Source organism: Leptonotus elevatus, chromosome 7 (genome assembly GCF_054856555.1).
Source record: "Leptonotus elevatus isolate MCC_2025b chromosome 7, RoL_Lele_1.0, whole genome shotgun sequence".
Classification (NCBI taxonomy): Eukaryota; Metazoa; Chordata; class Actinopteri; order Syngnathiformes; family Syngnathidae; genus Leptonotus; species Leptonotus elevatus.
In genome coordinates this window covers 21,741,250-21,763,755 of record NC_141245.1, presented here as the reverse complement: position 1 = coordinate 21,763,755, position 22,506 = coordinate 21,741,250, and the positions used below count along the sequence as shown (strand labels likewise).

The 22,506-nt window shown below is 42.1% G+C and overlaps 1 protein-coding gene across 17 annotated transcripts in view; it reads left to right on the top strand.

The window, feature by feature from the left end:
• ryr1b (ryanodine receptor 1b (skeletal)) overlaps positions 1-22,506 on the top strand; it is an 81,442-nt gene that overhangs the window by 27,031 nt on the left and 31,905 nt on the right. For all 17 annotated transcript variants that reach the window (XM_086080726.1, XM_086080723.1, XM_086080719.1 and 14 more), the window contains 43 exons: positions 6-211; positions 462-636; positions 733-941; positions 1,767-2,113; positions 3,257-3,392; positions 3,479-3,639; positions 3,914-4,076; positions 4,366-4,452; positions 4,528-4,754; positions 5,168-5,612; positions 6,868-7,413; positions 7,550-7,750; positions 8,537-8,648; positions 8,723-8,866; positions 8,967-9,240; positions 9,846-9,963; positions 10,085-10,217; positions 11,150-11,244; positions 11,472-11,607; positions 11,778-11,961; positions 12,042-12,153; positions 12,245-12,365; positions 12,581-12,750; positions 12,871-13,091; positions 13,171-13,261; positions 14,103-14,243; positions 14,603-14,766; positions 15,058-15,136; positions 15,216-15,305; positions 15,679-15,819; positions 15,901-15,978; positions 16,067-16,142; positions 16,210-16,333; positions 17,458-17,573; positions 17,646-17,713; positions 17,879-18,000; positions 19,064-19,113; positions 19,918-19,978; positions 20,070-20,196; positions 20,285-20,393; positions 20,468-20,549; positions 20,812-20,942; positions 22,059-22,379. In XM_086080726.1, coding sequence (XP_085936852.1) covers positions 6-211; positions 462-636; positions 733-941; positions 1,767-2,113; positions 3,257-3,392; positions 3,479-3,639; positions 3,914-4,076; positions 4,366-4,452; positions 4,528-4,754; positions 5,168-5,612; positions 6,868-7,413; positions 7,550-7,750; positions 8,537-8,648; positions 8,723-8,866; positions 8,967-9,240; positions 9,846-9,963; positions 10,085-10,217; positions 11,150-11,244; positions 11,472-11,607; positions 11,778-11,961; positions 12,042-12,153; positions 12,245-12,365; positions 12,581-12,750; positions 12,871-13,091; positions 13,171-13,261; positions 14,103-14,243; positions 14,603-14,766; positions 15,058-15,136; positions 15,216-15,305; positions 15,679-15,819; positions 15,901-15,978; positions 16,067-16,142; positions 16,210-16,333; positions 17,458-17,573; positions 17,646-17,713; positions 17,879-18,000; positions 19,064-19,113; positions 19,918-19,978; positions 20,070-20,196; positions 20,285-20,393; positions 20,468-20,549; positions 20,812-20,942; positions 22,059-22,379 — 6,894 coding nt within the window. The remainder of the gene's footprint in view (positions 1-5; positions 212-461; positions 637-732; positions 942-1,766; positions 2,114-3,256; positions 3,393-3,478; positions 3,640-3,913; positions 4,077-4,365; positions 4,453-4,527; positions 4,755-5,167; positions 5,613-6,867; positions 7,414-7,549; positions 7,751-8,536; positions 8,649-8,722; positions 8,867-8,966; positions 9,241-9,845; positions 9,964-10,084; positions 10,218-11,149; positions 11,245-11,471; positions 11,608-11,777; positions 11,962-12,041; positions 12,154-12,244; positions 12,366-12,580; positions 12,751-12,870; positions 13,092-13,170; positions 13,262-14,102; positions 14,244-14,602; positions 14,767-15,057; positions 15,137-15,215; positions 15,306-15,678; positions 15,820-15,900; positions 15,979-16,066; positions 16,143-16,209; positions 16,334-17,457; positions 17,574-17,645; positions 17,714-17,878; positions 18,001-19,063; positions 19,114-19,917; positions 19,979-20,069; positions 20,197-20,284; positions 20,394-20,467; positions 20,550-20,811; positions 20,943-22,058; positions 22,380-22,506) is intronic.

The window sequence follows — 22,506 nt, the reverse complement described above, 5'->3', positions numbered from 1 at the left end:
TGCAGCCGGCCACGGCCTGGAGAACATCCGCGGCGACAAGGTTCGACTCTTCAGGGCCGAGAGGTCGTACGGCGTCACGCAGGGGAAGTGGTACTTTGAGTTCGAGGCCGTCACCACGGGTGAGATGCGAGTGGGCTGGGCTCGGCCGAGCGTCCGCTCCGACACCGAACTGGGAGCGGATGAGCTCGCTTACGTCTTTAACGGCAACAAGGTCAGTCCAATTTTTGCGCTTTTTGAATGAAAGTCAAGTGCTCGGAGCAGTTTAAACAAGGGGGACACACATACAGATCTTTAACTTCTTAACACAATTTAAAATGTAAAAGACCCCGCATATGATTTGCCAAGTGTGTTCTTGGTGCTCATCTGTGCCCATTTCTCAAATTAGACCCGATTATCTGTATTTGTGTAGTCCGCTTAACATTGTTTTTTCTTCATAGTTAATGCAAATGTGATGTTTTCAGGCGCAAAGGTGGCACATCGGCAACGAGCCCTTCGGCCGCCAGTGGCTGTCCGGCGACGTGGTGGGATGTATGATCGACCTGACGGAAATGAACATCATGTTCACGCTCAACGGTGAAATGCTCATCAGCGACTCTGGCTCGGAGATGGCTTTCAAAGATATTGAAATTGGAGAAGGTGGGAGTTTTTATTCACAATAGAAAGTATAAAATCACATTGAAATCATTTATACAGTATGAATTATTTTCTTTTCTTTTTTTTCTAACTCCTCAGGTTTCATCCCAGTGTGTGCACTGGGCTTGTCCCAGGTTGGAAGGATTAATCTTGGCCAGAATGTCAGCAGCCTGCGCTACTTTGCCATCTGCGGCCTTCAGGAAGGTTTCGAGCCTTTCGCCATCAACATGAAGCGAGACATTACCATGTGGTTCAGCAAAAGCTTGCCCCAATTTCAGCCCGCTCCCATCGACCACAACCACCTGGAGGTAACTGTTGATTGGCTCTTTTAATTGTTAAACAATGAACGAATAGCGGCGAGCACAGATGCAATATTCACAATCATGTCGTCTTTTAATTGTCCCAAACCGGTCTCTGTTTTGTCTTCTTTTTAACTGCTTCAAACACAAAAACGTGTAAATACGTTTTTTTTTTATTCTTTGTCCTTCACTCCCAAAAAACAAATGTATGTTTTTAAATTGTTTTTAATGCAAAAGCATACAGAAGGCATTGGTGCAGCTTCTGACATGAAGAGGTGGCTTAAAGCAATGGTAGTTATTACAAAAAACAGCCAGCAGGTGGCAGCAGAGTATAAGAGATCAGCCAGGGCCATGCAACAAGCTATTTTGACTGTGTTTTCACCAGGAATGTGAATGTTGATGAAAACATGATGATACAAATATACTTTTTTTTCCTGATGAAAGAAGAGACTATAATCTTTATTTTGGTAGGTTGCATATTTTTATAGCAATAGAACACAATATTCTGTGGACCTTGCAAAATCAGTCAAAATCCGGTAAAACAGGCTGGAAGTGAATGAGTTAAATGTATTGCACATACTAATCAAGTAACTATTGTTTCAAAATAAAGGCTTAAAACAAGCAGTTCTTAAAGATTAAATGCAACTGTATTGAACTTAATACAGGGGTGCCTTGAGATACAAGTTTATTTCATTAACTCAAAACAGTCTCTCAAATAATCATTTCCCATGAAAATGAATAGAAATGCCGTTAATCCATTCCAGAATTACTGCAGTGCAATATAAAATGAATAGATGGATGAAATCTCGTCTATTTTGTCATCAATCCCTTAAGGTGTCCCGCGTGGATGGGACCGTGGACAGCGCCCCCTGCCTGAAGCTGACTCACAAGACCTTCGGCTCGCAGAATGCCAACACAGACATGATGTTCCTCAGGCTCAGCATGCCCGTCCAGTTCCATGAGACCTTCAAGATCCCGGCGGGCACCACGCTGCTCACCCGAGCGCTCACCATTCCTGGAGAGGAAGTAGTGGTGGTGGAGCCCGACTCGGAGTTCGAGGTCCTTAAGAAGTCGGCCAGCCGCAAGGAGCAGGAGGAAGACAAGAAGGAGCTGTCGGTACCTAAGGAGATCTCGGTGGAAAACGAGAAGGACACCATGACAGAAAAAGGAAAGAAAAAAGGGTAAGATTGTGGTTTCGTGTAGTTAAGATTAGGGGATGTTGTTCAAATGTGAGTGTGTGAAGAAGCCCTTTAAGGCTCTTTTGTGTTTCTGGGCTATATCAGTGGTGTGCAGCCTGCGGCTCTGGAGTCACATGGGGCTCTTTAGTCCCTCTACTGTAGCTTCCTTTCCTAAATATTTTAATTAATTTATGATTAAATAAGAAAATGAATAATTAAATAACCAAATGTTTAAGTTGCCAGAAAAGAGAGACAAAAGGTAGATGAATACGTTTAAAAAAAAAAATACAATAAAATGTCCAAAAAGGAAGAGGAAAAGCAGAAAATTACCTTGAAATGTCCATTAAATTGCAAAAGGTCAAATTCAAAAAGTTACCATAAAAGGTCCAAAAGCAAAAGAAGAAATCCCGAAAATTACAATAAAAATGTCAACAAAATTGCCAAAAATGTCAGAAAATTGATAGCAAAAAAGGGAGGAAAAAAAAGAAGAAAAAATAATAAAATGTCAAAAAAAATGAGAGGCAGAAAATTACCAAATGTCCATAAATTGCCAAAAATGTCAGAAATTTGACAGAAATGCAGAAAAGTCTACAAATTTATGAAAATTAAAGTATAAAAAATGACTAAATAAAATCCAAAAAGGAAAGCCGAAAGGTAGAAGAAAATGAACCTCAAAGTATTGGATGCTGCATATTTTCCTGTTATGGTGCAGCTCTAATGAGCTCTTGGGCCCTAATAGACAAACGCTAAACACACTTGTTTTCTTCATCACAATGTTCAAAAGTTTTGCGGCTCCAGACAGATTTTTGATTATTTATTTGGTCTAAAACGGCTCTTTTGACAGTAAAGGTTGCTGACTCCCTGGGCTATAAAAATTAATTTGACTTGACAAAATTAGCGTTCAATTACAGTAATTGCCCACATATTGCATTTCATTATTCATAAAAACACAGGTGCTTTCAGCGCAATATTTTTTTATTCTTTCTATTCCACCCTATAAGCCAGTTATTTTTAAGCGGAATGTTGCAAGATGAGATAGAAATTATGTTAAAGTGGTATGCACAGTATGCAGGCATCACTTACTTACAGTTTATCGCTATTCGCAGCAGGGCTTGGTCCCTAAATGTTCTCCTCTCTGCACCACAGATTTTTCTTCAAAGCCAAGAAGGTGGCCATGACACCACTTTCACCTCCCCCTGCCCCGCCGACCGTGCCCCGCTTGGTGGAAGACGTGGTCCCTGACGACCGAGATGACCCCGAGATCATTCTGAACACCACCACTGTAAGACACACAATACAACATGTACAGCCACTATTTGAGGAACTATGATATGATTCTTCAAACTTTCCCTGCCATTTTCCCTCCAGTATTACTATTCTGTGAGGATCTTTGCCGGGCAGGAGCCGACCGGCGTGTGGATCGGTTGGGTTACCCCCGACTACCACCAGTTTGATCCAAGTTTCGATCTCTTCAAAGTGAGGAACGTCACCGTCACCGTGGGCGACGACAAAGGCAACATACACGACAGGTTTGTTTGTTCGTCTCGCGTCACTGCTTGTTTACTATCATCAGGGCCCACTTGGAATCGCTGTGTTTATGCTTATTCTCATAAATTAATCACTTTTGCTCAACAATTTCTTTTGTTTTGGTGACTCCTTCAAAACGGACTCAATAGTGCTCTCTGGAATGTTGTCTTTTTTGGGGGTCTGTACACTATTCAGTGTCTGGTGATGATTTTGAGGATGCTCAGAAAAAAAAATAATAAAAGTTGAAAGATTGTGACTGAGAATGTTTCTGTGCAGTATAAAGCACAGCAACTGTTACATGGTCTGGGGAGGGGACCTGGTCAGCACTCAGCAGACCCGCTTCAGTCAGGAGGACATGGTGGTCGGCTGCCTGGTTGACTTGGCCACGGGCCTCATGACCTTCACGGCTAACGGCAAGGAAATCAACACCTTCTACCAGGTGAGGAGACACATGTCCGCACTGCAAATGTGGCCTTTGTATTCAGATAGCTATTGTTACAACACGGCCACGTAGATGCTACATGTTAGCCTGTCTGTGACATTTGCCATTATGTGTTAGCATTAAGCTAAAGGGCTCAAAGGCAAACTATTGTGGATGATTTATTTACACAAGAACAAATGACTGTTGTACGTCAATGTACCAGTGTATTTGTATCATCTTGGTTAGATTTATTTTTTGGCAGTGTCCCCTGTTCCCATGTAGTAAAACCACACATGTTCTATCTCAGGTGGAACCCAACACCAAGCTTTTCCCCGCCGTCTTCATCCAGCCTTCCAGTCAGAACATGGTACAACTGGAGCTAGGAAAACTCAAGGTGCGACCCTGACGCCCACATTTCTCCTCTCCCTTCCTACATGAGTCTGAAACCTTTTTTCCGCTCTGCTCCCAGAACATCATGCCCATCTCGGCCGCCATGTTCCGCAGCGAGCGCAAGAACCCGGTGCCCCAGTGCCCTCCGAGGCTGGACGTCCAGATGTTGACCCCGGTCATCTGGAGCCGAATGCCCAATCGCTTCCTCAACCCGGAGGTGGGCAAAGTGAGCGAGAAGCTGGGCTGGATGGTGGAGTGTACTGAGCCGCTCGTCATGATGGCCCTGCACATCCCGGAGGAGAACAGGTGGGAGACAACACTGACCGGGTGGAATCATACACTATCAACCTTCTCCCTGGGGGCGCTGAGTAGGCCTAAACGGGTTTGAAAAATAATTTAATTGTGATGTTCTCGACCCTCCGCAATACAGTATTGCAATTGCCGTTTGATATGTGAATACTTTTTTATGGCCTTCTGATGTATTTGTAATTTGTAATCTGTATATAAAAAAAAATTGGCAATTTATTAGGCCATCCATCCATCCATCCATCCATCCATCCATCTATCCATCCATCTATCTATCCATCTATCTATTTATCTAATCAGCAACCGTTGGAGGTTAATTTGAAAATGTCAAAATCAAGTTGAATTCCATAAACTGTTCAGCCCTAGTATGTAATCATGCAGTTGCCTTAAAAGGCGTGTGTCTCTGCTTTCAGGTGTATTGACATCCTGGAGCTGTCAGAGCGACAGGACCTGATGAAGTTCCACTACCACACCCTCATGCTGTACTGCGCCGTGTGCGCCCTGGGCAACAACCGTGTGGCCCACGCGCTGTGCAGCCACGTGGACGAATCGCAGCTCTTCTACGCCATCGATAACACCTACTTGCCCGGCCCTCTCCGCAGCGGCTATTACGACCTCCTCATCAGCATCCACCTGGAATCAGCCAAGCGGGCGCGACTTGGCACCAACAAGGAGTTCATCGTGCCCATGACAGAGGACACGCTCAGCATCAGCCTCTATCCGGACGCCAAGAAGGCCCATTCCCTGCCCGGCGTGGGTCTGAACACCTGCTTGCGACCTAAATTGCATTTCTCCTCTATCAACTTTGTGGGCATGGATCCTGACTTGTATACGCTTAGTCCCATTTTCCCACTGCAGGTAAGAGATGTTGCATTCACTTTGCAAAATAGACATTACTCACTGCTCCTTATTATTGTTGCAAAGTGCAGTTAATCTCTCATGGTGGGGAAATTTGAGTTTCGTTATTTGACTCAAGTGAGACTTAAGTGGGCAATTTGAGGACTTGAGCACTGGTGGCTAAAACTTAAAACTCAACTTGATTTTGGTAGTCATGAGACTCGTCCTCGACTTGAACTACATGACTTGACAAGTCTTGCCTGTTTCCATATAAAAATCTACATATTCAACATAGTGCGCCAAATCAAGTCAAATTGAGTCCTTAATCACAAAAGAGCTTCAAAGAAGTTCACTGGCCCACAAATCACAACAATCAACAACATCCTCTGTTCCAAACCCCCCGCAATCGAAAATGAGAGAAGTGGCAGTAAAACAGGCCGAAATCCAGATGCCATTGCGTGAGGCTAGTTGCATACGAGATTCCAGACCACTTGAGCCCTTATTGATGTTTCTACAACTATAAACACCTGCACCTTCATTTTTATCGAGTTTAGATTGCAAGCTGCAATGAATCAGTTGAGGTGGTCAAAATTTCCAGATTGGATGGTAAATGTATGCGACTTTACGCTTAAGTTGTTTTATATCTGTAATTTGCATGTGTAAATGAAAAAAAAAACATATTTATATTTTTTAAAGAAATTTCAGATTGCTCGTCATGCAACAAGATAATACTCAAGAAATGTGAATATTTATCTACTTGTAATTATTTGTGCCAAAACAATGGAAAATATTTGGATTACCGGTAGTTGCCATTTATTATTATAAAATGTCAGAACAGGGCGTTTTTAATTATTGATCATTTAATTATATTCTATTTTGTATTTATTTCCACATTTATTTTTTGTTTTACTTTTATTTATTTATTTTATTTATTTATTTATGGGTGCATGTATTGTATGCATGTATTTTTGTTGTTTTTTGTTCCATTTATATTTGTTTTTTTGTGTTTAATTTTGAATTATATCTTTTTTCTATCGGTTTTTACTAATTAATTAATTTATTTATTCATTTATTTGTTTTTAATTTTGGCAATTTTTGTCCTCCATAATTCATAGCTTGTGAAGCCACAAAAATACTGGTCAGCCGCGCTTGGGATGAAATTGCTTTTTATGTGGTCAGCAAACTAATGAGTTTGATACCTCTGCTCCACAGGGTCTTTATGCCTTTTTTGGTTTTCAGATAGCCCCTACTATTTTCTTTCTTTCCCCTACTTTAGGAGCTGAAGACCCTGGCGATTAGCATGCTAACAGAGGCTGTGCTGGATGGTAGCCAGGCCATGCGCGACCCAGTGGGAGGCAGCGTGGAGTTCCACTTTGTCCCCATACTCAAGCTGATCAGCACGCTGCTCATCATGGGCATCTTCAACGACGAAGACACCAAACACATCCTGAAGATGATCGATCCCAACGTGTTCAGCGGGAAGGAAGTGAAGGAGGAAGAAGCGGAGGAAGCGAAAATTGAAGCGGATAGGGAAAGCGAGGAGGGGGACGAAGCCGAGCCGGAGGACGAGGGTGTGGGAGAGGAGGAAGAGGAGCTGAAAGCTTTGGAGAAAGGAAAGCACGAGGACGGCGAAGAGGCTGAGCCGAAGGAGAAGGCAGAAGAGAAGAAGGAGGAAGGCGAGGCCAAAAGTGGGAAAGTGGATGGAGAAAAAGCAGAAGAGGAGAAGGAGGCAGAGATGCTGGAGGCAGAATTGAAAGAAGAAGAGGATGGTCTGGAAGAGGGATTGCTCCAGATGAAGTTGCCGGAGTCTGTCAAGCTGCAGGTTGGTCTGATAACTGAAAATGTATTGCATCACTCATGGCTCTAAGACCTTTGGAAAATAATTTGGGAATATGATATAAAACAGCCGTTTGCCTTCTGTGAAGTATCAAATGTCAAACTGTGGCTCTCCCTCTCAGATGTGCGCGCTCCTTCAATACTTTTGCGACTGCGAGCTGCGACATCGCGTGGAGGCCATTGTGGCCTACTCGGACAACTTTGTGCACGAAATCCAGAGCAACCAGCGCGTCCGTTACAACCAGCTGATGAGAGCCTTCACCATGTCGGCTGCCGAGACGGCGCGCAAGACTCGCGAGTTCCGCTCGCCACCGCAAGACCAGGTATGAATTTAGGAAGAACCAACCTGGTGCAAAACAATTCTACACACCAAATAATATTTATGTTGTATTATTCACAACAAGGGGTGTCAAAATTAGTGCGTTAGTTTTCAGTTAATTTAAAGTTCCTTTAATGCCACAAATTTTTTTAACGCACGATTACTTGGGAAGCCTGTAGTGGGGGAATTCCAGTCGCAACGCAGCAGACACATCCACGTCAAAATTTAACAGTAATACATTTATTAATAATGCATATATTTGTGGAGACTAGGGTAAAGTTTTATTTTACATTTTTAAAAGTGTGCTTAATTTCACAAGTTACTTCATGTTAAAGATTAGATCGATTTTAATATGAAAAGAAAAATGCATCAATGTCTTACAAATGCAATTATGCCATCTAGTGGTAGGAAAATGACCAAGACAAATCAATATCACACTCATTTTTTACAGTACATCTTTTTAATTTTAGCTAACTTTTAACTTTAAAGTTATTATGAAATTACTGTATCAATGACTAAAAGATGCAGCCATAAATCTTTATATTTAATATTAGTTTAACATTTGTTCCCACTTAGAAAAAAAAGCACATTTCATTGTACATTTAGAACAGATATAAAATGTGTAAATAATCGTGAGTTAACAATTCAAGTCATGCGATTACTTACCATTAAAAATCTTAATCGCCTGACACCCCTATTCATAACAATGTTATTTAATGATGCGAGTAAAAAATGTCAAATGTACATGTAAAATTATTCATTTGATTATTTATCTTTTTTTTTTTTAAAGGTTCTTTTGCTGACCAATTTCAAACACAGTCCAGAGGATGAGGATTGTCCTGTGCCCGAGGAGGTGCGAGACACTCTGGGAGAGTTTCACACTGACCTCCTTCTCCACTGCGGTGAGGAAAGATCTCGTATTCTGCATATACTTTACTTCCTGTATTCTAAGCCACTCTTGAAACCGCCCCCGAAGGCATATATATCGAGGAGGAGACCGAGGAGGAGGAAGTGGACACCTCGCTGAGTGGAAGACTCCTCAGTCTGGTGGAGAAAGTGAAAAGTTTGCGAAAGAAGGATGAGGAGGAGAAGCCTGAGGCAGAGGAGGAGCCCAAACCCAGTAAGAAGAAACACAAATATAAAAATTTGACGTTTGTCTTCTGATTCAGCTGAGAAATGTGGAAGGTGGAGGTCAATATGTCAAATATCTCATTACGCAGGCACCCTTCAGGAGCTGATCTCCCACACTATGATCCACTGGGCCCAGGAATCGTTCATCCAAAACCCGGAGCTTGTGCGCCTGATGTTCAGCCTGCTGCACCGGCAGTACGACGGCCTGGGCGAGCTGATCCGGGCGCTGCCCAAAGCATACGCCATCAACGCCGTGTCCTACCAGGACACCATGGACCTGCTGGAGTGTCTGGGCCAGATCCGCTCGCTGCTCATCGTCCAGATGGGCCCGGAGGAGGAGCGCCTCATGATCCAGAGCATCGGGTCTAAATTCCTGCACTTCATCTAGATCCAAATCCGTTTTTCTTTAAAGATTGGGAACTTTTTAGCAACTTTACAATTTTCTAATAAGTAATACATTTATTAATAATGCATATATTTGTGGAGACTGGGGTCAAGTTGTATTTTACAATTTATAAAAATGTGCAGAATTTCCCAAGTTTTTCAAATTAAAGATTAGATAGCTCTTCATATGAAAAGAAAAATGCACTGAGCTATCACCAACATCTTGCAAATGCAATAATGCCATCTAGTGGCAGAAAAATGACCTCAACACAACACTTTTTAATTTTAACTCAATTTTATGAATTGTTATAAAATGACTGTATTAATGACTAAAAGATGCAGCCATATTTATTTTAGTCCCCCCCATTTTTATGTTAACAAGAATATGAAAACTTAGAAAGCATATTTTATTGTGCATTTTCTTGTGCATTTTATTGTACATTTAGAACAGATATAAAAATTGAGATTAATTGTGAGTTAACTATTGAAGTCCTGCTATTAATTATGATTACAATTTCTAATCGCCCGACACCCTTCATTTGAATACAATCCAATTTTAGCTTTTTGTTTATATATTTTTTTAGGAATATCATGAACAACAAGGTGTTCTACCAGCACCCCAATTTGATGAGAGCTCTTGGTATGCATGAGACGGTCATGGAAGTGATGGTTAACGTGTTGGGTGGTGGAGGAGATTCAAAGGTGAATATCCTTCCCCAAAAATCTCCATCATGGAGTGTTGATGGGTTTATAGCAGGGGTGGGCAAATTCAAATTCCGTTCCGTCACTCACTATGCAACACGTTGCCCATTTTTCCCCACAGGAAATCCGCTTCCCCCAAATGGTGACCAACTGCTGCCGCTTCCTGTGCTACTTCTGCCGAATCAGTCGACAGAACCAGCGCTCCATGTTTGACCATCTGAGCTACCTGTTGCAGAACAGCGGCATCGGACTGGGTCGGTGTACTGTATTGATAAAATTGACATTTTAAACCACTTTCTAAGTACTGTACAGTGCAACTGCAGAAATGTTGAAGGGCGATAAAATATATAGAATATTTGCATTTATTTGTGAATTTTGTAAAGGAAATTTGGGGAATTGTATTCTGATTGATTTTTTTTTAACTCGGTGGTATTTTATTTTGAAATAGATAAAACCAAAAACGTTTTGAACAATCAAAACCATCAAAAAGCCCAAATTGGGTCACAATATGTGGAAACATTTATATCCTAAACGGGCTGAATGTTTTTCAGATTGAAGTGCTTGAATCAGTTAACTCATGTGCTCCCAAAAACATATAAATACGTTCTATTTTAAATATTACCATGCTCCCAAAGACATATTTTTATGTATTTTTTTAAATGCTAGAGCGTACAGAAGGGTTTGATGCAGCCTCAGAACTGAAGAGAATGCTTGAAGCAATGGTCTTTATTACAAAAACGGCCAGCAGGTGGCAGCAGAGTATAAGAGATCAATCAGGGCCATGTTGTAAAAAGCTCTTTCCCCCACTGTTGTAAACAGATTTGTGAATAATGATAAAACTTAGCTATATTCTAGAGCAATAGAACACAATATTCTGTGGGGCTTGCAAAATCTGTCAAAATCCAGTAAGCGAAGGTGGTTGCTTCAGTGAAAATGGCTGGGTTTCAACAAGTTAAGAAAGGAAGCCATTTTGTAAAATATCTCAAGATTTGGGAATTTTATTGTGAAAATATGGGAATTTGGGGAATATGATACATAGATGTGAACGAGCTGGAAATTTGGAAAGCATGCAAACTTAAACAGCAGCAACAAGCAAGTGGATCAAGTTCACTATAATACTTATACGTATTAGATATGATTGTGTAGGTGTACCTGATGTTATTATGATGAACAAATTGACTGGCAGGCATGCGGGGCTCCACTCCTCTGGATGTGGCGGCGGCCTCCTGCATTGACAACAATGAGCTGGCTTTGGCACTGCAGGAGCAGGACCTGGAAATGGTATGACAACTAAATAAATACACACAGACACGCCCCAACTTATGAAGCAGTTACGTTCCAGAATGCTATTGCTATCTATTGTTATTTTAACATTTGACAGCTGTTAAAAAAAGTAAATCAAGTTTCACAAGTCAAAAAGAAAAGTTGCATATTCATACGTAAGGGAGTGTCTGCAGACAACAAGATAAAGCGGCCCTTTTTGTAACGATTGTACTTATATGACGTAGGTGGTGACATACTTGGCAGGCTGCGGCTTGCGGATGTGCCCCATGCTGCTGTCCAAGGGCTACCCCGACATCGGATGGAACCCTTGCGGAGGAGAGAGATATTTAGACTTCCTGCGCTTTGCCGTCTTTGTGAACGGTAACGCCTCATACAAGGTGTCCCGAAAAGTGGAGTCACTTGGAGAGTGACTGGCCATTTTTCACATTTTCTTATAATTTATTGATACGTTCATCCAAATATCCCAGCAAGAGGCCACCCTGCAGTTCCACTCTTCTAGTTGTTGTTATTGACTTCCTGCCCCGTCATAGGCGAGAGCGTGGAGGAGAACGCCAACGTGGTGGTGCGCCTTCTCATCCGCCGGCCCGAGTGCTTCGGCCCGGCGCTCAGAGGAGAGGGCGGCAACGGTCTGCTGGCCGCCATGGAGGAGGCCATCAAGATCTCGGAGGATCCAGCAAGGGACGGACCAACTGTCAAAAAAGACAGACGCTTCATGTGGGTTTCCATCACAAACATTTTGGTTCCAGAGAACATTTTCTCCAAGGAAACCCTAATCTTTTTTTTTCTTTTGTCAGGTTTGGTGGTGAGGAGCAGCAGGAGGAGAGCCGCGTGCATCTGGGCAACGCCATCATGTCCTTCTACTCGGCTCTCATTGACCTGCTGGGCCGCTGCGCTCCTGAGATGCACGTGAGCGGAGCCGCTTTTGACAATGCTGCTTTCTGTCAGCACTCCAGATGTAAAAAACGCAACTCGTAATGCAATTTTATTCGTCCACTAGCTGATCCAAGCAGGAAAGGGGGAAGCTCTGAGGATCCGAGCCATCCTGAGGTCTCTGGTGCCCATCGAGGATTTAGTGGGAGTCATCAGCTTACCTGTGCAGATTCCTTCTCACGGCAAAGGTGAAGTACGACGTCTGGACAAGACACTCAATCTGAAGTCCTAGTTAGTCTTAATGTAAAGAAATATAAAGTGTGTGCTGTATTATTCAATATATCCTCGTTTTGACCACTGGGGGCAGTATAATACAGCCAGGCTGACACAAACAAAGAGGAGTTTCACAGTTTACTGTTTGGACATGCTTGTCAGAGTTTTTTTTCCCTCTGCCCACACGCAGACGGTCAGGTTGTCGAGCCCAAGATGTCTGCCAGCTTCGTGCCCGATCACAAAGCTTCCATGGTGCTCTTTCTGGACAGAGTATACGGTATCGAGAACCAGGACTTCCTGCTCCACGTGCTGGAGGTCGGCTTCCTGCCCGACATGAGAGCTGCGGCTTCTCTCGACACGGTAGGCCCTTCGAGTACACTCGTTAGGGATGAGATTAGATCTTTTTCATCGACCCCAACCCAGCTACCGGTTTGGCGTTACCGTATGTATGGGAGATCTTATTTGTCCGTTTATCTCTAGGTGGCTTTCAGCACCACGGAAATGGCCCTGGCACTGAACCGTTACCTCTGCTCGGCCGTCCTGCCTCTGCTCACCAAGTGCGCCCCCTTATTTGCCGGTACCGATCACCGCGCCATCATGATCGACTCCATGCTGCACACTATCTACCGGCTGTCCCGCGGCCGAGCCCTCACTAAGGCCCAGAGGGATGTCATCGAGGAGTGTCTCATGTGGCTCTGCAAGTCAGTGTGGGGGGAAAAATGGCATATGGAACCACGGGAAAGTGACAAATCGTCCTTATTCATGACGTGCTGTTGGCAGGTACCTGCGGCCGTCCATGCTTCAGCATCTGCTCAGGAGGCTGGTGTTTGACGTGCCCATCCTCAACGAATATGCAAAAATGCCGCTCAAGGTCTGCCTCACTTTTTTTAAATTGATTCCATCAATTTTGTTGTACACAAACACAAGGAATAATTCTTCAAGATAAATACCATACCACTTTATTTATATGGTACGTTAAAAAGACAACAGAGGTTGACACCAAAGTGCTGTACATAAATAATAATAAAAAGATATACAGAATGTTGGTTGCAGTGATAAACAAGGGCAATGATTCCCAACCACTGTGCCAAAAGGGCAATTATCCAATTTCACTTGAAGGAGGATTATGATTTATTAACTACAAATTAGGGCACAACTGATTAATCGCCCGGCCAATTTAATCTTCACATTTTTTCAGATTTATTATTATTATTTTTTTACATATCAGCACATTCCAACATAAGACAAAGATAAATATGTTCTAACTTTTAATGCTCCCCCAATAAAGTGTTTTTTTTGCCATTTTTTAAATCTTTTTTTTTTTAAGTTAACCCTTTTTTACGCCTTTTGTTTTTCAACTTCACATTTCTCAATATTTTCTATGAGTTTTTATACATAACATTTAGCATTTTAGCTCAGTAGCTTCAAGGTCATGAGACCTGTGGACTCAAAATTGGTGTGAGATAGTAGTGCCGGGCCTCCCGCATGAGATTCGCCTCTTGTTTTTCAATTTCACATCTTTTTTTTATTTTTCTGTCAAAATTATCATTTTAGAAGAAATATTGTAAAAATGCAGTTACAATGTTTTTATTGGACATGGATTTAGTCTGAGCACAAAAAGTGTGAATTTGCCAATGCCAAACCACAAATATGCAAGGATTCACTGTAGTACAGACGTTTTAACTCTACTAACATGGATGCTTATCCTATAGCTTCTGACCAATCACTATGAGCGCTGCTGGAAGTACTACTGCTTGCCTAACGGCTGGGCCAACTTTGGGGTGACTTCAGAGGAGGAGCTGCATCTTTCCCGCAAACTTTTCTGGGGAATCCTTGAGTCTTTGGCTCACAAGGTGAGATCTGACCTTCTTTCTTTTCCGTTTCCTTTGCATATTCACCTTTAGCCAGAGTTGGCAAAAGTACTCATACTATGTATGTAAATAGAAGTACGTGATCTTGTGTAAACAAATAGTAAAGGTAGAAATTAGAGCTGAACAATGAATCAATTTCAGATTGACACGACAATGTAGTAGAATGCAATTTTCAAATCCATTTTCGGTTACTTGTTTGGTGGAATTTTGTGAAGTTGTCCTCGTGAATGCTTAAAAGACTACAAGTCAAAGTGTTAAGTTAACAACTACTTGAAGGTGTTTTTCATCTGAATTCACGGTTCCTTTAGTAACTCCGCTCTGCATTCATCCTCACACGGTAGAAATTTGACGCAGAACTCTTCAAGATCGCCATGCCGTGCCTGTGTGCGATAGCAGGAGCCATCCCGCCCGACTACGTGGATGCCAGCTACTCCACTCACACCGAAAAGAAAGCGTCCGTGGATGCCGAGGGCAACTTTGATCCCAAACCAGTGGAGACCACCAAGTGAGATTTGACAAATACATGCTGAAAAGTGAAAACATCCAGCCATCCATATCACTTGCCCCATGAAGGTTGTAGTCCAAGCATGGGGAGAACACGTCAAGGTTCGAACCTGGGAACTCTAGACTGTGAGGCAGAAGCTTCCAACCAATAGTCTACTGTGCTGCCTATACAGTATTCGTGACGGGCCCTCCTGTAAATAGTGGGGGGGAAAACACTTCATGCATCTTTTGCTCATAATTGTAATTTGCCAAAGTGCTGTATTAATGCTAACCCGAGTCAATCTGTCGACAGCACCATAATCCCTGAGAGGTTGGATGTCTTCATCAACAAGTACGCAGAGCATACTCATGACAAATGGGCATTTGAAAAGGTCAGTTTTGGCAACATCAATTTATCAGTTCTTTTTTCATTGCTAATGAGTGTTGTTGCTCCAATGGCTTTATTTACAGATTCAGAACAACTGGACCTACGGAGAGGTGTTAGATGAGAACGCGAAGACTCACCCAATGCTGAGGCCGTACAAAACATTCTCTGAAAAGGTAAGGAGGAGTTCTGGTTCTGTGAGCTAACTGAATTGTGACATTCTTTAATGTGTGCCTGCCAAGAATTTACATTAGTGAGAGGCCTTGAAAATCTATTTTCACTTCTATTATTTCTATTTGGTTATTTGATTAACCATCCTGTTAAAAAAAAAAAAAAAAAACTTCCCTTTTTTGATTATTTTTTAATTAATATTGTATGTTAAATATACAGGCACCAAAATTTGAAATGTCAATTGTGTACGCTTTTTTTTTATGTTTGTAAAGTTTACACAGTGGGTCACATTGACCCATGAATATTTTTGGCATACCAAATAAAAAAACATGAAGAGTTTTGAACTGCATACTTCTCCCGCTTGCTTGTGCGCCTCAGGACAAGGAGATTTATCGTTGGCCAATAAAAGAATCCATCAAAGCCATGCTGGCATGGGAGTGGACTTTGGAGAAAGCCCGAGATGGCGAGGGAGACGTCGAGAAGAAGGCCGCCACACGGAAAATATCCCAAACTGCTCAGGTACTCTCAGGCTATTTTCATGCTTGTAGTTTGTTATGGACAAAAAGTGTGGGGGGGAAAAAAACCCATCTCTGTGTCCAGGCTACGTATGATCCCAGCCATGGTTACAGCCCTCAACCCATTGACATAACAGGAATGGCGCTGTCCAGAGAGCTGCAGGTTTGTATCAGACATGTCTCTCTTGTTAGTTAGTTTTTTCACTTCCAGCTCCACCAGATGATGAGATGCTTCTCCCCCCTCTCTGCAGTCCATGGCCGAGCAGCTGGCTGAAAACTACCACAACACGTGGGGCCGGAAGAAGAAGTTGGAGCTTCAATCCAAAGGTGAGAAACTTTCTCTGTGCCGTGCTTGCGCCAGTTGCAAGTTGCTCAACCAAACGTGTCCTTTCAGGTGGCGGCACGCATCCTTTGCTGGTGCCTTATGACACTCTGACTGCTAAGGAGAAGGCTAGGGACCGAGAAAAAGCCCAGGACGTGCTCAAGTTCCTCCAACTCAACGGATACTCCGTAACCAGGTCGGCTGTTTATTCTCACATTTTCAGCTCAAAGTAATCATTGTTTTGTTTTGGTCAAAGATGGCAGACGTACTGACACTGGACGTCATTCACTATTAACTCATTCACTCCCAGCCATTTTTACTGAAGCAATCCCCTTCGCTCCCGGCTGGTTTACTGGATTTTGACTGATTTTGCAAGGCCCACAGAATATTGTGTTCTATTGCTATAAAAACATGGAACCTACCAAAAGAAAGATTAGTCTCTTCTTTCATCAGGAAAAAAAAAGGTATATTTCTATCTGTTTCTGTTTCGCAGCAATTAGCATTAGAATATAGCTAAGTTTCATCATTATTCACAAATCTGTTTAGAACTGTGGGGAAAACAGCTTATTGCAACATAGCCCTAGTTGATCACTTATACTCTGCTGCCACCTGCTGGCCGTTTTTGTAATAATGACCGTTGCTTCAAGCATTCTCTTCAGGTCAGAAGCTGCATCGAAGCCTTCTGTATGCTCTAGCATAAAAAACCATAAATACTTTTTGGGGACCATGGCAATATTTAAAATATAATGTTTTTATACGTTTTTGGGAGTAGTTCTGAGAAACAGAAAACATGGTGGACTTGTCAAGGAAGCAGGGTTTGCTGTTGTCCACTAGACTACTACATCTCTTGAGCATCACTGGGCTTTTCAATGCTTCTTCATGCTGCAACAACAAGGCGCTCTAAAGAGGCCACACCCGCTTGAAGCCCCAGTTCGCACTGGTTGTCAAGTTGGACTTACATTTTATTTATATATTTTTTATTTATTTTGCCTTGCTCTTTCCCCTTCTTTATGTATTGTATGCGCACTCGTGGCAGACAATGAGGCACTCTAAAATGGTCACAAATGCTCAAAACCCCAGTCCACACGCTGGCCAATTATATACAATGCCCGCTTTGATGTGAAAAAAGAGTTTGCCTCTTATGAACTCACGTCTTAAGTCATGCCATCTTTTGGCTTAAACAAGTTGTAAGTCAAGTTATGCTGAGTTGAATCAAATATTGGGAGTGACACTATAATGATTATTCAATGATCACAACACGAAAAAGCATCTTTACATCAATAAAATGATTTTTGTTCTATTTTATTTCTCCATGGTCAGGGGCATGAAGGACATGGAGCAGGACATCTCGTCCATTGAAAAGCGCTTTGCCTATGGCTTCCTGCAGAAGCTTCTCAAGTGGATGGACATTGCCCAAGAGTTCATCGCTCATCTGGGTAAGCAAGACAGAAGCGAGTTCACGACATGAACGTCGACGTGACGTTTCTTCCTGATCTTTCTTTTAACAGAGGCCGTGGTTAGCAGTGGTCGAGTGGAGAAGTCGCCGCACGAGCAAGAAATCAAGTTCTTTGCCAAGGTGCGCCAGTTGTACTTTTATAACCAGTGGTTGACGAGCCCGAGTGGTTCCTGGAACCCAAAAGTTTGAAAACTTGTGTTTTATGCGCCAATGAACTGAATGTCACCTGGGTGATATTTGAGTGATTTGTGTTACCGTTTTGTTAAACCTTGTTTTTGCCCATAGATTCTCTTGCCACTTGTAAATCAGTACTTCAAGAACCACTGTCTCTACTTCCTGTCCACTCCCGCTAAAGTCCTGGGAAGTGGAGGACATTCGTCCAACAAGGAGAAGGAAATGATTGCAAGGTAGGTTCACAGCCATCTTAGAATGACAGTGAAACACAAGAATCATATTTTGCATAAACTGTATTAGCACTATTTATTTCATATAAGTATAAGAATCTGTGTCTAGTAACGTAAATGATAAAAGCGTATTACCAGGAGGATTTGTGTCACAGAAGCATTTTTATGTATTTATTTTTTAAATAATGTACTCTATAGTGTGAAAATATGTTACGCCTATGGTGGCCCGGTGGTCATATTAAGTCCGCTATATTCTTTACTCCGCACCACTAATTATTTACATCATCAAGAGTCTTGTAATATTGATTGCATTCATTTAGCCCCCCCCCCTCCCCCCGCCCTCTAATATAGGTTTTTTGGTTGTTTATTGAGTTTATATCTATTCATTTCAAATTCATTTTTATCCATTTTCTTATTAAATAATTGGTTATTCATTGTAAATATATTTTATTTGCAATTTTTTGTTTTAGGATTCCCTATTTACTTTTTTTCTCATTATATACAGTAATTGGCTCATTTCTTTAAATAATAAATAATACTATTTATAACAATTTTACATATGTATGTTTGACAATGGGATAGCATGTTGACAATAACTAGATAAATGATGCAATTAAAATTAAATCAAATTAAAATTGTCAATTTTAAAACATAATTGGTTGGTTATAAATACATTGAATAATACGTTGAATAATGCAATTTAAAAATGAGAAAATACTCATACATATTTGAATTTTGACCGCTATTATTGACCTGGCTCATTTGTCCAAAAAAAAGAAGAAGAAAAAAAAAAGATTAAATGTGGCACTTGAGTACAAAGATTTGCCCACGCTTTGGGTTAACCGTTGATAAATAGTAGTGTTTGACTTTGAAGGTTCCACTGATTTTTATTGAAATCATTTTCCACACTTCTTACTAAAACCAACCAAGCAAACAGAAAAACAACTCGTGTGTGATGCGTCTGCCCTCTTCCACGTCCCCTCCTAATGTTGGCTTTCCATGTCACCTCCAACATCTCTCCTTCCCCGGTTTTCTCCTCTTCCTCTTATTTTCTCCTCCGTGTCAGTATCTTCTGTAAGTTGGCTGCTTTGGTGAGGCACAGAGTTTCTCTTTTTGGTAAGCGATCAGCACGGCGTGAGTGTGTCTGTCCTCTGCATCTTTTTCTTCCTCTTCCTTTGTGCCGATCACATTGAGTTTTTGCCCTCTCGTGCTCTCATCTAGCGCATGTTTTATTTATTTATTTATTTATTTTTTTTTTTTGCCGCTTACAGCCTAAGTGTGATTGGAATAATTTAAGACATTTAAAAGCAAAGTAAAGAATTAGAACTAGAAGGACAAGATTTGGGAAAAACTGATTATAGAAAAGCTTTAATAGATTTTAATCATAGGTATGGGCAAAAAAGAATATTTTTCATTTAAATTTAGAAGCATTTTCACTTGGGGCTGACTTCACTTCCGTTGGCAGCTTATTCCATTTGTGTGCAGCATAAGAGCTAAATGCTGATGCACCATGTTTGCTTTGAACTCTGGGCTCCGCTAATTGACTCACGTATGCTGACCTCAGAACATTACTGGATTTATATTCAATTTGCATGTATTCAGGATCTAAGCCAGGGGTGGGCAACTCTGGTCCTCGAGGTCCAAACCTGCATGTTTCAGAGCTGATCATTTGAATCAGGTGTGCTGGAAGGTGGGAAACTTCGAAAACATGCAGGATAGTGGCCCTCGAGGACCGGCGTTGCCAGTCGCCTGATTTTAATCATCTATTCTACAGAAGCTACTATTACTTGTTGTTCAACTAAACAGGCCCAGATTTCACTCTGAATGAGTACATTTGTGAGTAAATTGAGAAGGCGAGAAGCTGCAGTTAAGCAGATAGTCAAGCGAAGCGCCTCTTGACCTCCCGCCTGCTGTTTCTAGGAACGGATGCAAGCGCCGTGGTCAACTGCCTTCACATTCTGTCCCGCTCGCTGGATGCCCGGTGCGTCTCGTCCTGGCGTCTCCTTTTACGCGTGCTTCTAGTTAATAAATAAATCAATAATAATAATAATATTTCTGCGTCACCCTCTTAGGACCGTAATGAAGTCGGGGCCTGAGATCGTCAAGGCCGGCTTGCGTCAGTTCTTCGAGAGCGCCGCCGACGACATTGAGAAGATGGTGGAGAATCTCAAGCTGGGCAAATTGTCCAGCCGCAACCAGGTCAGATGAACCTGATGAAGTCATAGAGGCCAAGGTGCAATACTCAGCCCAAATGTGCCTGAGAAATGAGCCTCGCTGCTTGCCGTAGGTGAAAGGCGTGGCCCAAAACATCAACTACACCACCAACGCTCTTCTGCCCGTCCTCACATCGCTCTTCGACCACATCGCTCAGCACCAGTTTGGGGACGACGTCATGAGTGAGTCCAGTCGGGTGGGGTCCGGTTGTCGTCCACACGCAGCCGCGGTGACACTTTGGCTTCCTTCTCCTCAGTGGACGACTTGCAAATCTCCTGTTATCGGATCATGTGCAGCATTTACTCGCTGGGCACGGTGAAAACGCCGCATGTGGAAAAGTGAGTGGGAACCTCCATCTTCACTCCTCTTCCTTTTCTCTCTTCTCTTCCTCCCGCCCTTCCCCTTTCTTTCCCTCCTCCTCCTTTTCTTCTTCTCCCTCATCCTTCTCGTCCTCCTCTTCCATCTCTTTCCTCTTCTTTCCCTCCACTCCCCCCTTTTCTCTTCCTGCTCTTTGGACTTTCCCTCTTCGAATTATTCTTTGTCCTGCGGCCTGCCTTTCATCCGTATCGTCCTTTCCCGCTTGCTCGTCCTCCTGTGCAGACAGCGTCCCGCGCTTGGCGAGTGTTTGGCCCACCTCGCAGCTGCGATGCCGGTCGCCTTCCTGGAGCCGGAGCTGAATGAGTTCAACGCATTTTCCGTTTACACCACCAAGACTCCCCGGGAAAGAAGCAGTGAGTCTAATGACAACGCATCATCATCTTCATCATCATCATCATCATCATCGCCCTTTATAAATATTAACTTGTAGGGCTGGGTTTAAAGACATAATAATAATTGATATCGAATCGATTTTCCTTTTTGAGCCCAATATCGATTCATAAAACCATGAATCTATTATTTAAATATCTTTTTTTTCCCATAAATTTGGAAGAAATTTGAATTTTAAAGGCAAATTGTTTTTGTATCTTACTGTTTTCTTGATATTTACTGTTCACATGAATTTAAAAGTATTTTCTTAAATTTATGAAAGACCTGACTTATTGCACTTTAAGACCATTTAGAATATTTTAAGTTTATATTTACAATTATTAAATTAGAATTATGAAAATATTTTCATCTCATCCTTGCTGATGTCAATGTTTGTGTAACACTTAACTGATTAAAACACGTGTTACTTTCATTAATAAACTAAATAATTTAACAAGTTACTGCCTACACAAAATTTACTTTGGAATTTAATGTATGTGTAGTTTTTATCATGTCCTTAACATTTAAGAAGAATTGATGTTCCACGATTAACCGCTATCAGATTGAACTGAAGTGAATCGGGGGGAAAAAAGAAAGGGAAAAAAATCGGAATCGAACGAAACTCTTGTGAATCGAAATCGAATCGATTGAGGAAATTAGAACCGATACTCAGCTCTATTAATTTGTGGAATCGTTTGATTCATTTTCCAGTACAAGTAACCAGAAAAGAAGTATATCAAACTCCTGTTGCGTAAAAAGCTATCCCATAATAAAGTATTCTGCGTACAACTTGAAAAACAGTGTACATTTCCTTTCCCGTTAAAACAACTCAACACACAGCCATTCATGTCAAAAGTGCTGGCAACAAAAGTGAGTGCACCCCTATGTGAAAATGTCTGCACTCTGTAATACTGGTCAATAGAAGTTCAATTTGTCTGAAAAAAAAAAAAAAAAAAGAAAAAAAAGAAAAAGAAAAAAGAAGTTCAATTTGTCACCACAAAGAACTCTCTGAAGAGCCGAAAAATAATTGTTGCTCTAAAGTCAGTGTGGCAAAAAAAAAAAAAACGTGTGTTTTTGTGAACGTTTTTTGCCTCCTTCAGTTTTGGGTCTTCCCAACCAAGTGGAGGAGCTGTGTACCGACATCCCCGAGCTGGATATCCTCATGAAGGAAATCCACGACCTGGCCGAGTCGGGTGCGCGCTACACGGAAATGCCTCACGTGATCGAGATCACGCTGCCCATGCTGTGTAATTACCTCCCGCGCTGGTGGGAGAGGGGCCTGGAGAACTTCCCCGAGCTGGAGGGCCAGATCTGCACCTCGGTCACCTCCGAGCACCTCAACCAGCTCCTGGGTAGCATCATGAAGATTGTGGTCAACAATCTGGGTATCGACGAGGCGTCCTGGATGAAGAGGTTGGCAGGTCAGTGGGGGGAGCATTAGTACCCCTAAATGCCATGGGAGTTATTTGCAGTGTTTTTGGAACATTTCAAATCAATGTTCATGCGATCTTGTGTTTATGAAACGTACTATAACCAAGCTAGTGATTC